Source organism: Drosophila miranda, chromosome XR (assembly GCF_003369915.1).
Source record: "Drosophila miranda strain MSH22 chromosome XR, D.miranda_PacBio2.1, whole genome shotgun sequence".
Classification (NCBI taxonomy): domain Eukaryota; kingdom Metazoa; phylum Arthropoda; class Insecta; order Diptera; family Drosophilidae; genus Drosophila; species Drosophila miranda.
In genome coordinates this window covers 3,398,071-3,413,608 of record NC_046674.1, presented here as the reverse complement: position 1 = coordinate 3,413,608, position 15,538 = coordinate 3,398,071, and the positions used below count along the sequence as shown (strand labels likewise).

The following is a 15,538-nucleotide window of genomic DNA, read 5'->3' as shown; positions in this document are numbered from 1 at the left end:
AACTGTTGACTGCTCAGACGCTCACAGCGGGAGTAGAAAACCAAGGTATTTGATCGGCAATGAATAAGAAATGAGGAATGAGAGGTTTCCATTTAGAACAAGAAATATCAGAGCATGTACTTTATTTTCCTTTTGAAGATCCAATTAGATACCTTGGACAATAACATGGATTTCTATTAAAGTGTTCAGATACCTTACATAGCATACACCCTTGCCGATCTCCAATGACGAAAGTTGGCAGTTGCCAGCATTAAAAATTCCATTCCGATCAATTGAACGGAACGAACCAATTGCCAGCCAGAGAGCAAAAGAAACCTACACAGCCATACAGAAAAAGAGATAGAGAGAGCGAGAGCGAGAGAGACCTATGAGAGAGCGATGCGAACGTTTTGCGTAACTAAAAAAAGAATTCCGTTCAAGTGGCGTCCAGCCAGGAGGGAGCGCCAGCAGATGGATGCATTCTCGCATTCACTTGATCGAAAACAGCCAAAGCGAACGGTACTTGTAACGGAACACACAAGGATCGGTAGAGCAAAGTGAAACATAGAAAACAAGGAGATCTCGGAAGGAGTACGTAGGATCAAAAAGAAGTATTGGAACGAAATTTTTTTAAAAAGTGAAAAATGATAAAAAGTGAAGAAGTTTCTGATCTGAATGGCCGCTCGGCCATGAGTGTGGACCAACTGGGGGGTTCCTACTACCATCCGCATCCATTCACCCACCCACATCCGCATCATTCGCATCCTGCCAGCCATTCCGTGCATCTGTATCGCACGGGCAATCTGCTCCCTCCCGGCGGGGGCTATCAGACTGGAATGGGCGGGGGTGGAGAGTCGCCCACTGATATGATCGATGAGAAGCCCAATATCGAGTACATGGATCGCAAGTGCTATATGGATGCCAGTGGCATGGCCACGCCCACCTCACAGCACTACACCCTGAATGCTCTGCATAGCATGGGAACGCCGCCGGCTTCGTCGAGTCCCATTCCACCATACGGCGCTCTGATGACGGCCCAATCCCATTCGGCGGGCTCCATGTCGCCGAATTCCAGCTCGAAGACGCCCACGGATCAGGACATGCAGTACGTGAGCTCCTCGTCGGTGAAGGCACCACCGATGCAGATGCAACTGCAGCCGATGAACCACCAGTACACATCGACCATTAAGTACTGCTCGAACAATACAATCCTCAGTGCTAATGATTACCAGCTGCTGACCAGCCACGAGGTGGATCCACCACCATCCACCATCCACCAGTTGCAGCATCACCATCCGCAGCAGCATCAGCAGCACCATGAGCACCATGAGCATCATGAGCATCATGAGCATCACGAGCATCATGAGCATCATGAGCATCACGAGCAGCACTCACCCCCCACCCCATATATGCCACGAATCTCTGCCTCGCCCACGCAGGTCATCACCAATGCCCATGGAATGTCCGTTCTGAATTACTCCAGCGCCAGCTCCTCGCCTGCCAAGTCCCTCAATGGCTCTGACTCTTTGCCACCAGCACCAGCCTCCAGTCAGAGCTCCCAGGGCAAGTCGGGTGGTTTGAAAGCCCAAGATATTACCAGTCCAGATACAACTAAAAAGTCCGGAACTCGGCGCCCGGAAAAACCCGCTATGAGTTACATCAATATGATTGGACATGCCATCAAGGAGTCGCCCTCAGGAAAGCTCACACTCTCGGAGATTTATGGGTATTTGCAGAAGAGGTAAGCTATTGGGGGTCGGGATTAGGAGTAGGGGAATTCGATATTTATTCGATTCTTGCCATTCGATAGGCATTAGAACAGAGAAGCCACTAGCACTATAGTTATTTGTTCATGCTGTATCTTAAAGATCGTTCAATTAGTATCTATTGGTGTTTCGAACGGATGGAAGACAGTCTTACTTGAAGATCCAACCAGAGAGGGATAAGCGACAAAATATAACCAAGGACTCACATGATACACAATAAATATGGAGGTCTCTAGAAGTGCGGCTTTCTATGCGATAAGTTCCGAAAATGATATTTAGATTTCTTAGGAGCTATAGTAATGACCAAGCGGGAAAGTAACATAACATACTTTTATATTTCTCTTCAAATGACTTTTCCAAGTAACAAATACCACAACGGCCGGTCACTGCTTTCTCAAGCTCTCGAATAACACGCGCCGGCACACGGAGACATGTATGTAGAAAGATGGGGACTATTGGCGATATCGACACTGGGAACTCGGATCCCCGCGAGGTTTATTTATTTGCAACCGATTTTATTTAGTCAGCCGATTCCCTTCCCAAGCCCCAATTCTCCGCTTTCCCCTCATAGCTCCAATGCGCATCCTTCAGATACGAGTATCTCGTATTTCTGGCGGCGTGTTTGGATTTTGATTTCGATTGCCATTTCGGCGACGAGACGGAAATCCACTTGAGCTTTGTCCGACTGCCGGCACGGGAAGGGGGAGGAGACGACGACATGCGTGAGAGGCTTTTAAGCTGACATCGTCTGATTGTTTCTGTTGCCGGGTGTTTGCAGTGCTCCAGGGGTCCAAGGGTCCATGTGTCCAAGGGTCCACTCTCCAGGGTCCCCTAACGAAATCAGAATTTTTAATTGGGTTTTCGCCAGCACAGCCAAATAAATAAACGCCCGATTATCAACTTTTGTCTTTCGGCAGCTACGAGTTCTTCAACGGGCCATATGTCGGATGGAAGAACTCGGTGCGTCATAATCTCAGCCTGAACGAGTGCTTCAAGAAACTGCCCAAGGGCATGGGTGTTGGAAAGCCAGGCAAAGGCAACTACTGGACAATCGACGAAAACTCGGCGCACTTGTTCGAGGATGAGGGAAGCTTGAGGCGTCGTCCGCGTGGATATCGCTCTAAGATCAAGGTCAAGTCGCATGCAGGTCTTGCGAATGGCTTTTACGCTGGCAGTTATGGAGATGCGGGAATGGTGATTACTGTCAAGCACTTCGTCTATGTAGATTCTCTTCAACTAAGCTCTCGCTCTCTCTCTTTCTCTTTCTCGAATCTCCTTCAGGACAATGCCAACTTCTATGCCTCTCCTGCTTATGCCAGCTATGACTACAGTCCTGGACCGAGTGGCGTCTCTCCGGCTGGCGCTCAGGGTTTCGGGGATGCCTGGAATGTTCATGCCGCTCACAGTAGATCCCCGGGTGTCGGCATTGGCAGTCTGCCCCAGTACTCAAACATCTCTTGCTTGACAGGAGGCAATAATTTGAATGGATCTTCCACCCCGCCGATGGCCCACCCTGCCCTGGGTATGGGCTCCGGCCCAGGCTCCTCTCCAGCTGGATCTGTGGTGCCGGCGCTTCAAAGTGATTATGCGCCAGCCGCCAGTCTCGTGGCTGCGGGCTATTCCTATGCAACAAGTGTCAATCGCTTGGATAACGGTGAGTGGAGCTGTCGGGGACTAGGGTGGGGTCTGAAGTCTAGGGTCTGGGCAGCCCTCAAAGGGTAGAGTTAAACGAGTGCCTGGGTGTTCGCGTCAATCAGGGCAATATAATTGCTGACGGTTCACATCTCGGATTACCGCCTCGAAGTTGGATGGATGGAGGAAACAACATATGGTAATCTATCACTCCCTCAGTTGATGGACTTTTTGTGTTTTATAGTTGCCGCCGCCGCCGTCGCGACGTAGTGTGAATTTTAGCGCTTGTCCATAAAAAAGACTTTCCCACTTTAATCGGTTTTCCCTCCGGCAGATTTCCGCTCCTTATCGCTGCAGCAGCTTCCCGGCCTGTCCACCATCCAGCACGCTCAGGCCCAGGCCCATGCACAGGCCCATGCGCAGGCACAGGCTCAGGCACAGGCGCAGGCACAGGCACAGGCGCAGGCACAGGCGCAGGCACAGGCGCAGGCGCAGCACCACCATCAGCACCATCATGATCATGGATCCATGATCGATCGATAGATCGCAAACCGGTTTACCTGCCGCCCATAACTCCGCCCCCCACATCGGTGGCGGTCAATGGCGGGGGCTACTACGATGCTCTCAAGTATCCCAATTAGCCACAGCCACAGCCACGAGCCAATGGGGAGTTGTCATCATTATTACCTCAAAGGATAAGCAATTTAATGAGCTGTTTAAGTAGTGCCAGACAAAAGATAGTTGCATAGTGCGTACTTTTTTTATTCTTTTAATTTTTTTTTCTATTATAAAACAGAAATTATGAATAAATATTAAATGATATGATAAATGTAGCAATAAAAAGAAAACCAATTAAAAAGAAGACATATATAGTACAGAGAGTGAACACCAAATACTCCAAGAGAGTTATTTATTTTTTAAAACTTTAAATATTATCTTATGGGAATATAAATTTATGATAGCAATTTAGAGGTACTTAAACTATAAATAAAGAAACATCAAGAAAATTGTGCAAACATTAAAATGTCGATAGTACTTCGTATCGGAGTTATCTTCCATTTGTCAGAAAATGCATTGCGCACTTGAGCACCATGCGCAGTTTCAGTGCAACCCTGTATGGAACAATGCACAAAATCAAAAGAAAATCAAATTAAAATCGCTTTCAGGATTATATATGATTTTCAAACTATTCTAGCTAGCTTTAAATTTTATTTGTAGAATATATTTCGACAATCTTCCACTAAAGGACCACTCATTGCATTATTCATTTTATTGAATATATTTACAGTTACAGTTAAGTGTCGAAACACAGTCACTCTACAGGGTCAAAGTTTTCCACGTCTTTGTTCTTTGTGGATGGATTGTTCTTCTGCTCATGGATCAATATCTCAAGAAAAATAAGTAGTGCGTATATTTTGTGGCCTCTGTTTACGTAAAAATCATATACAACTTAAAAAAAAGATGGAAAAACAACTAAAGGTAACTAAAAATGGAAATTGTAAGAAGACCGCTGCTGCCTCTTCAGAGAGGAGTAAAGGAATGCCCAAGAGCTAGACTCATAAAGAGATGTCCCTCCCCGAGATTTTGACTGATGATGAGCTGTATTGTGATGCCTGTATGCCCGACGATAGGAGCAGTGGAGCGGATGAGCGGACTTCGATGTGGAGCCCAGTGTGATGGGTGTACGAAACGCACTAGATCCGCAGTATCCCTCCTTGGGTAAACTCTCTCTTCAATGCTAAGGGGCCGCAAGTCGGTCCGGAAAAGGTGCAAACGCTGTCGCGCGTCGAGGAGAAGCTCATGAAGCTCGGCCTGAAGCGCGTGGAGAACGTCTGCAGCGTTACGCTGTCTACGAGGCACTTGACAGGTCAGGACCTTTCGTGAACGATTTTGACAACAAGAAGCATCTGGAGATCGACGAGGCCCGTGCCCGCGAGCTGGACGACTAGAACATTGAGCCATCCAAGTCCTGCTGAATGCCATCATGGTCATCAGCTAAGCGCAAATGAGTTAATCTAACAAAGAATACATCGTTGTATATTATTTATTTAATTTAGACATATGTATGTATTAATTTTCAGTACATATTACCATTACAGCCTATAAATATGCCATGGAATTTTACTCGACCGCAGGTATTTAAAATTTGAAATGGAAGTTGGGCGCGAGCTGCCACTCTTCTCCGACAAGTCTGGCAAGTCTCTGATTTCCAAAAAATCAGTGCTGTTAAGAATACGGATATGGGCTTAGCGGAGGCACGAACCAGCAGCGGCAGGTGTCGCCACTGTTTGCTAATAGTAAGTTGGAATTTGAATTTAAATTTAAATTTCAAAATTGGAACTGCCTTAGGATATATTTTGTTCTGTTTCTTGTATTCCTTACAGGAACTTCTTTTAGAAGATTGGATTGTTGGGTTGTTGGACGTTTTCCCGTTTCTGGAACATCTGAGCATGTTAAGCAAACGTTCTACTTAAACTTGTTGGAGAAAAGATAGCTTGAGTCGTATAAACCATTTTGAATGATTTTCCTATAAGAGTAATTCCTTCTGCGCACAGATCACGCGATGTGGATGCAACATTACAGATAATGACACCTTAATTGAACCACAATACCAAATGGATGACAACTTGAGCACCATTCCATAGTCAGAAAACTAATCTTCTTAAAGACTGACCGTAGCAATGGTTCAAATCTCGGGCACAGGCCCAGCCTCATTGTCCGAAAGATCAACAATCCAATTATTCAGTTAATTGTCTCACCTTTATGGGCAAATTAAAATCCTGCCCAGAGTCAAATGGACCACAGACCGCCGCTCAAGTCGAGGCCCAAAAGGGAACCATTGTCCAACCAAGAGAATGGGCAGCAGCAATCGCATCAAGAAGTCGTCGCCGTTGATCATTATCGAAGGACGAGACGCTGCCCAGCCGGTGACAGGGACACAGACACAAAGCAGGGATAGGGACTGGCGATGGGATTGGGATTGAATCTCAGCTGAAAAGCCAAAGACAAACACGGCTAAAAGGGAAAAACGGCAGCCGAAGCGAGGAAAAGTGAAACGGAATGAAGTTTTGAGTGAAAAATTTTACAGTCAAAGGATAATCGGGATTAAATCTTCTTGAAAAGTTAATGTTTACACACGCACCTACCGTTGGCTATGAGCGAAAAAAAGATGCAAAAATTATGAAAATATTGTCACAAGTGCACAGCAAGCCAGCGAAAAGACTCGGGCAGGACGAGGCAGAACGAGGTAGGACCCGGCCGAGCGGCAGAACAATTGCAGGCGGCAATCAAAACATGCAATTGTCCGTTTCGTTTCGTTCCGCCTCGAATCGAACTGCAAGCGAACCGAAAACTCAGACCAGACCACAACGCAGGACCCTCTGGAGCTCTGAGGCCGAGCTGCGTAAGAGGATTTGCGCGTCAAGTAAACACACGAACAGGACGAGAGTCCGGCTCTGGGTCTGGGTCTGAGTCCTGGGTATTCGATAGGCTGTCCGGCAGCCGGACTGTCAGGCAGAGGACTCTCATTCTGTCGGACGAAACGAAAAACCAAATCGAAGATGCAGCCTGCATAAATAAATAAATAAAATGATTTGAACATTTTTATTTTCGCATTCGAAAAATGGAGAAAAGAAAACCGAACATTTTTCTTTGCGATAAAACAAACAACATTCCGTTTCTTTTTTTTTACCACAAAAATCGTTTGTTGCACTTTTATTTATTTTAAATTTATGCGAGAATTAAAAACGTTTTTCGCAAGGATTTTCAGCTGTCGAATGTTTTCATAGACGAGCCATAACGAAATTGTATTCGTTTCGGCCACAAAAGAACAAAAATATGTATACAGATCTGATGTGCATTTCCCCATAAATATATAATATAAGGAAACGATTCAAAGAGTTGCTGAATGCAAATTTTCTCCCTAACTGCCTTCCGAGGAATACCTCCACCGACAACGTCTCGAGTATGTCGCGCGTATTTCCCATACAAATAAACAGAAAAAAATCTTGTTGCAATAACATGGCATCGAATATTTATTAAATAAACATTAGACCGGCAGCAGCAGCAGCAGCAGCAGCAGCCCAAGCAACAGATACGATTACGACTACCGCAGTTTTAAATGGAGTTCCCGTCGATGGATACTGGGAAGGTGTTTCATGAATGAAATCAATCGTAAAAGGAAATATTGTTTGGTTTAGGCAGACCGCAGGTAGCCCCGGATGGCATTTCCGTGTGAGGTAGAACTGGGTGATACTTCAATCATTTAGAGCTCATTAAACTTATTGAATGAGTGGTCTTTATGGGCTACAATTTCTTAAAGATTAAGAATATTATAAATTATCAATAGCTCTTGGCTCTTAGATTTTCGTAATCGAAGATGAATTTTAAACCAAATTAAATCCAAAGTAATTTCTCTAAAATAAACTTTAAAGAACGTGTACCTCCCCATATCCTCCCCCTCTTTATCATTAGATTTTCTTACACTTCACTTTCGGAAAAACTCAAGCACTCGCTCATCACTTAAGCAAAGAGTCCACACCTTGAAAACGTTCCCATCCCATCCCAGATCTGTTCCAAAGCAGTAGCCACCGACACTGACAACACCCACACCCTCACCCACACCCAGCCGATTGCGGTTGCTGCTGTGCAACCACAAATAAGCCGCAAAAACCGCAGGACACGCGTAGAATCATCATCATCATCATCAGTACGATTAAGGGGGAAAAACCACTGACAAAAGCAGAAGCCACATGATGGAATAGGGATATAGAAGTATGGTCGTTCGGTCGGCCATCAGGTATTCGGGTTCTGTTAATCTTGACATCCCACGTATACGACAGGGGAAATACCCAAGGAAAGACTCAAATTTCATTAAGAATTCCCGCGGCGCATATTAAAGTCTAAACATGCCTAAAGAAGCCAGCCGCAAAAGTTTTCCCGCTGCCGGGGAGGGGTGGATGGGATGATGATCAATGCCTAAGCATTGGATGATTAGCATCCGGTGCCAGGACCTCGCATCTTTGGGTACGGGAACGAGTATCTTTCATATTTTTCGACCAGGTAGTCATCCGGACTTAGCGCCGCCGTGAATTTTGAATTTCCGCCGCTTATGACCGGAAGATTTGGCACCATGATTACGATTATGATTAAGCTAATGGCGGATATTTCCCCAGCCCAATCCAGAACATCGGACAACCCCTTTGCCGCAGAGACCATCCTACCAGGAATAACAGAAATGTGTGTGGTGTGGCTACAACTAATCTGCTAAATTGTCTAGGCAAAACGGGAAAAGCAAAAAAATAGTGCAGAATATATGCATAATAAGCTCTGAACCATATACAAATCATAAATTTTAATGAGTGGCGAATATATGTAGCCCCCTGCCTACCATATCCCATATCCCATATCGCACATTCCACATTCCACATCCCCTCTCGATGGCATCCCCGAAGAAGGGTGGAGACTGTGGTAAAGTGCAGTGTGAAGTGTGAAAGCGAGAGGTCGTGCAACATCGCTTCATCTCTCTCTCTTTTGGAATAGCCACGCCCCCTGCTCATTGCTGCGCAGTCGTTCTCTCTGTGTATGTGTTTGAGTCCCCTTTTCATATTGGTCCTCTGTCTCTGCCTCTGCCGCATGCATATTCATGAGAGAGCAGCAGCGGCGCCGTGCCCCAGTATTGGTGTATCTATGTGATTCACTGCCCCCCGCCACTGGTGTATCTGTTTATCTGTGTAAGAGTATGCGCATATTTCAAAGATTGAAACCACTTTATCAGCATTTTTACGGTTCCCGGAGCAACATATTTTCTTCAATTCTTCAGCCCTTCGTTCATTTTTCGGGTTTCCTCTTTTTGGAAAAAAATTGTATTTTTCTTGCCGCTTAAGTCCGTCTCCCTCTGTCCCTTCGTTCGTCTCCTTGGTCCTGGGCGGCTCAAGTGTCTGATTAGGTGCACTCCCCTGCACTTTAAAATAAATATTATTCTGGGATTACTCTCCGCTCCGCTCCGCTCCACTACCCTGCTATCCGCCGAAAAGATACTGAAACAAGAATTGCTAAAATTGAATAATAGCCAATGAGTTGCCACATGTTCCCGGTCCCGGTCCCGGTCCCTATCCTGATGGCCCTTCCCGTGGCATATGTTGCAAATGCCAGATATGGAACCAAACCTCAAAGCTCAAACGAAGCGTTGTCAACGGCAACGGCAACGGGAGCAGCAGCGACAACGGCGGTGTCAACGTGTCGTTGAATGCCTCAAATTGAGCGTGGCAAATGGGCGAGACAGCCCCCAGTCCCCGTTTCCCATCGGTTGATTGTAATTTTTATATGTACCCTGATGTCATTAGAATATGGCAAATATGTTGGCCTAATTGACATGTTTTATGCGGCAAGAGCGTGTCGGAAATGGCATTTTTTCAAGGCTCAAAGTTCAAAGAACTTGGTCGGAGTTCATAAAGCTAGAATGTCTGGAACTTTATGTACTATTATTAATGTACTAGCAATTTATACTTCTTTAGAAATGTGTGCTTATCTCTTCTGAGATATCTTTAATAGATTTCATTGAAATTAGTTTTACCTCTAGGAATGTCATCCATCTTCATCGTCATCTTCAAAATGGTATAGTAAAAAAAAGCACAACCATGTTTAACGTAAATATTCGGTTTTTAAATACAAACGTAGAGAACTTAGATAGAATTCACTTTTTTGTAGTATAAATGTATTGAAAAGTCCATACTTCATTTAAATATAAAAACTTTTAAATAATGTTTTATATTAAATTTGTAGAAAATATTTATATCAAATATATGTATATACGTAATGGCATAAATATGTATTTCAATCTAAGGCTCAGGTAAAACAATCACCTTTAAAAATTCATAATACATATGTATCTACATAATACATATGTACTTGGATGTATCTCTTCTGCAGTCCCTTTCAACTTTCACTGCATTTAGGGACGAAATGCTAAGTTGCAGTTGGAGAAACTAAAACAATATTTTCATAGGTCAAATGAGGTGGGATGTCTGCAGATATAGACACAGATACATCGGAATGGGGCAGGAACGGGACAGACAGGCAATGGCAACTCCGTAAAAATAACATGAGCTGTGCAAAAATGCACAGAAACACTCGAACTCGGAGACAGAAACTCACAAAAAAACACCCACAATCACACAGATACATACACTGACAATCACGGCGCCAATATCGAAGGCAGAAATTTGTTAAATCAGCAGGAGGGGTGGGCTAGGAAGGGGGAAGGCGGAAGGCGGAAGGGGGAAGAACAATCGAAATGGAATGCGCAAAAATGGAGCAAACAGTCTGGAGTCACCGCCTCATTCGAATTTCAAATGCAGACCACGTCAGTGGAGGAGGACTCGTTCTGACTCTGGGACTGGACACCCACACATGATTACCATTCACATTCACATTTTCCAGATCCATCTCCAGCTCAGTCAACCATTCATCCTTCTCCGTTGAAAGATCGCATGCGAAAAATTATGTTAAAACAATACAAATATTTGTCAAAATAATGCGATTGCGTTAATAGAGCCAAATATTATTCTTGTATCAATTACACAGACACAGATTGTGGAAGAAGGAGAGCCTGGAACCTGACTTCATTTCACGTTTCAGAACGCTGACATAGTGTTCTATTCGTTCTATGGCATACATGAATAAAAAAGCTTTGCAAAAAACTATAGTAGGCAGAAGTTTTTTTCTCTTTCGCAAAAAGGGAATATACCTCATATACATATACTATGTATGTATGCTTGTGTGTTTGTTTGGGTTTTTTTAATGTGTCTGTGTCTCTAATAACCAGACAAACACTCCGGACTCGCTTGCATACACGCACTGGGTGCCCCTGCCCAAATAAACATACATACATCCTCGTATACTCGTAAAATTTACTTTAAAGCTGACAAAGTCAATAAAAAAATATTGTTTCAATAAGCAGAAAAAAACCTAAATTAAGTCGGCAAAAAAAGAAAAACCGCACTTGGAAGAACAACAACCAAGGGCAAGGACTCCTCGGGGGGGCAGGCAGTGGAAGTGGAGATGAGTTCTTATATATGGAATACACTCGTATGTATCTTTTTTTTGTTTTTTTGGGGTTAGCAGGTCACTGAGGTGCCGATGATGAAAGGGCTGGCGAGAATAGATGTTTGAATGGAATGCAAGCCGAGATGCAAAAGACAGTAATTAAACGAATTTGTAGGCTGGAACTGGAGATTCTTTATTTCTATAGCAGACATATGATAGAGGAACAGCTCGTATACCATTCACAGTAAACGAAAAGGCTCAGACAGATTGCTTTACAATTGATGAAATAGTATGAAATACAATGAATACATTCATGATGCTGAATATCGTAGCTGATAACACAGTATTGATAAAGTGCACAAATACCCACCTGTTCTTCATATGAATATGAATTCCTCTGTAAGGAAAATAAATTTCTTTAATGTCTATCGATTCTTTCCTCGAAAACAGTATAATTTCTGAAATTTGAAACTCACTTTAAATATTATCAAAATCTTGAAGCTATCACCAAGGAAAAGTCTTACATATTTAAGCACCCAAAGAACAGAAAATTTCAAAATATTTAATTCCTTTTCTCCCCAACGAAAACAACCTTCAGATATGGTTTGCTCCAAGCCTTCCAGCCACTCCCCATTAACCATCTCGGTAAAGAACCCATCAAACGGCAAATTAACGGAAAACTTTCTTCCGTTCCTCTACCAGCCCCTCCCTTCGCTTTCCAATTCAGAGGGAACCAACTTTAAGCTGAAATCGAAAAAACTTTGGCCACTAATTTATGCCAGCATAAAAGTAAGGGGCACAGCAACAGCAGCCATCAATCTCTCCTGCCCCATTCCACATGCCACACTAAAGCCACCCACTTGTACTGTTAGCTTTCCCAGGTGCCTGAACCATCGCTGTCTCTCTCTTTCTCTTTCTGGGCCGCTCTGCTTGCACTATCAGCCAGTGGGTGAGAGCGAGAGAGCCGTTTGCCTAGGCCGTATTTTAAGCATTAGTTTGAACAACAAAAACACACAGAAAGAGCGGGGAGGAGAGGAGCAGACTGAAGGAGGATTGGCAACAACTATTTTCCCAGCAGAGCAGTAGCAGTAGCAGCAGCGGCAGCAGTAGCAGCAGCAGCAGCAGCAGCGGCAGAGTTTTCCCATTTCCCCTGGGTTTGTGTAAGAGAGAAGAGGCGTACCAACAAAAATCATGAATGGCGTCCGCAGTACGGGTTTTCTCTCCCCCAGATACTTTTGTATCTGTGTGAACAGTGCCAGTGCCGGTGTGCGTGTGTGTATGTCTTCACTTACTGACTGCCAGTATTGTTTGCAATCCATCCAGCCATTCGGTGGTTGGCCACAGATACATTCACACGCACACACCACTCTGCTGCAGATACATTTTTCGGTGTATCTGCTGCATCGCGCTCTCTGCTGGAAATCAACGCTGCCACTCTGCCACTGCCTCGTGCGTTGCGTCGCGTCGCTCCGACTCGAGTTGTATGTTATTTCAGTTACACAGATTCAGTATCCGACGTGTTACTATAGCGAACGGTTCGTTTGACGGCTGGCTCTGCGTCCCATCTTCGGTGTCGCACACACAGATACTTACTCTATATATGTATATGTATATATATATATATGTATGGATATATCTGATTACAGACGAGCATATAGCCGACTTGTTAAAGCAAATATTTTTTTTTAAACAAATAATAAGAAACGGCGACAGCAGCTAAGTGAAGTGACAAATCGAGTGGCAGCCCAGAAAAAGCTCCCACAAAGTGTGCCCGGAATTCGGTGTGCGGCATTTGGCCGCAATCCTCGCATAGATCTTTACCAGATCGTGGCATAAACACAGACCCCGTCCCACATCCACCATCCATCGTCCAGCAAGATGCACACTCTGTTCAGCGATCAGAACTCCTTCTCCCGGCACTACGCTCAGACGGCCGCCGGCTACAGTTCGGCGTCTGCGGTGGCGGCGGCAAGCAGTGCCTCAGCGGCGGCAGCCGCTCATTACGCCTACGACCAGTACTCCCGGTATCCGTACTCGGCCAGTGCCTACGGCTTGGGGGCGCCGCACCAGAACAAGGAGATCGTGAAGCCCCCATACTCCTACATCGCTCTCATTGCGATGGCCATCCAGAATGCGGCGGACAAGAAGGTGACGCTGAATGGCATCTATCAGTACATCATGGAGCGGTTCCCCTACTATCGGGACAACAAGCAGGGCTGGCAGAACTCCATCCGGCACAATCTCAGCCTCAACGAGTGCTTCGTCAAGGTGGCCCGCGACGACAAAAAGCCAGGCAAGGGCTCCTACTGGACCCTGGATCCGGACTCCTACAACATGTTCGACAACGGATCGTTCCTGCGGCGGAGGCGTCGGTTCAAGAAGAAGGACGTCATGCGGGAGAAGGAGGAGGCCATCAAACGGCAGGCGATGATGAACGAAAAGCTGGCCGAGATGAAGCCCTTGAAGCTGATGACCAACGGCATCCTGGAGGCCAAGCACATGGCCGCCCATGCGGCCCACTTCAAGAAGGAGCCGCTCATGGATCTGGGCTGTCTCAGCGGCAAGGATGTTTCCCATGCGGCAATGCTCAACTCCTGCCACGACAGCCTCGCCCAGATGAACCATCTCGCTGGGGGCGTAGAACATGCTGGCTTCACAGTGGACTCCCTGATGAATGTCTACAATCCGCGGATTCATCACAGCGCCTATCCGTACCACTTGAACGACGACAATCTGGCGTCGGTGGCCAGCAGTCAGATGCATCACGTGCACCATGCGGCGGCCGCCCATCATGTCCAGCAGCTGCGCCATGTGGGTCACGTTTCGCATCCCCTCACGCCCGGCGGCCATGGAGGCGGCGGTGGAGCGGGCGGGGGACACAACAGTGGTATTCAATCTTCGGGACACTCGCCCACCACGATCTCAACGCCACATGGACCGGCCCATGGGGGATGGTACACCCCGGAGACGCCGCCCTCGGAGCCCATTCCCAACGGCGGGGGCGGTCAGCAAGGCACGCCCACACACCCCGGCCATCCCAACACCAACCCCAACAGCAACAACAACAACAACTCGAGTGTCCACAACAACAACCACAGTCATAGTCACAGCCACAGCCACAACGGAGGTGGCGCCTCCTCGGTTCTGACGAGCAGTCCGAGTTCCGCCTTGGGTTTCCGCGATATGATCTTCGAGCAGAACCAATCCTGCCAGCTGGACACTGGGAGTCCCACAGGGAGCCTCCAGTCTGCGAGTCCCCCCGCCTCGGCGAGTGTGGCAGCAGCCTCTGCAGCGGCCGCAGCGGCAGTGATCAGCAGCCACCACCACCATCATCACCATCATGCGCTGAGCGGCAATCTGGGGCAGCTGGGGCAGCTGAGCAACCTGAGTCACTATCGGCCCCACATGGGGCACTATCAGGAGTACGGCATCAAGTATGGCGTCTAAGAAATGGGAGAGGGATATGTGGATGTGTGGCATACTCCAAAGTCTAGCTGTTATCTCTTGTATATTCGTGTAAATATATTTCCAAGAACGATCCACAGCTCTAGAATGTATCTCAGTATCGAATTTATTGCAGAACTTTTTTTTAATAAATATTTTTTTTTTCAATGTTACACACCTCTATAAATCGTATCGTATATATAATCGTCTAAATCGTAAGCAAAGTTTTTTTTTGGTAGTTTTATGCGTACACGTACATCCCCTAATAATAATAATAATAATAATTCTAATAATAATAATAATAATAATAATAGTAATAATAATAATAATGATATTGATTAATAATTTTCGAATTCGTAATTATTGTAATTGTAATTGTTATCACTGTAGGAGTAGGGTACTCGTACACTCTCTGCTACGGAAATTGTGGAAGTTGTCGCAAATTTGAAGCATTAAATAATACTATCACCATTGATACTAGTATATCGCTTGGTTAGATACACTGGAATGGATATCACACCTACTTATAAACTAGCCCCTAGAGCACGTAAGCAATAATAAATTATAAAACTAATTCATAGCTACCAGTATAATATAATTATTGTATCAGAAAAACAACCCATACCCATATGAGCCGAACAAAAAAGTGTATTGAAAATATGTTAAAATAT

The 15,538-nt window shown here is 45.4% G+C and overlaps 2 protein-coding genes across 2 annotated transcripts; both read left to right on the top strand.

Moving 5' to 3' along the window:
* The first annotated feature begins 455 nt into the window (after positions 1 to 455).
* LOC108153541 (forkhead box protein biniou) lies at positions 456 to 4,595 on the top strand. Its single transcript, XM_017283608.2, has 4 exons — positions 456 to 1,720; positions 2,663 to 2,939; positions 3,027 to 3,399; positions 3,712 to 4,595. Exons 1-4 carry the CDS (start codon positions 624 to 626, stop codon positions 3,918 to 3,920), a joined length of 1,956 nt encoding a protein of 651 aa, XP_017139097.1. The 5' UTR covers positions 456 to 623; the 3' UTR covers positions 3,921 to 4,595.
* Positions 4,596 to 12,734: 8,139 nt separating this feature from the next.
* Positions 12,735 to 15,163, top strand: LOC108153513 (fork head domain-containing protein crocodile). Its single transcript, XM_017283569.2, has one exon. It carries the CDS (start codon positions 13,302 to 13,304, stop codon positions 14,868 to 14,870), a length of 1,569 nt encoding a protein of 522 aa, XP_017139058.1. The 5' UTR covers positions 12,735 to 13,301; the 3' UTR covers positions 14,871 to 15,163.
* The last annotated feature ends 375 nt before the right edge of the window (positions 15,164 to 15,538 follow it).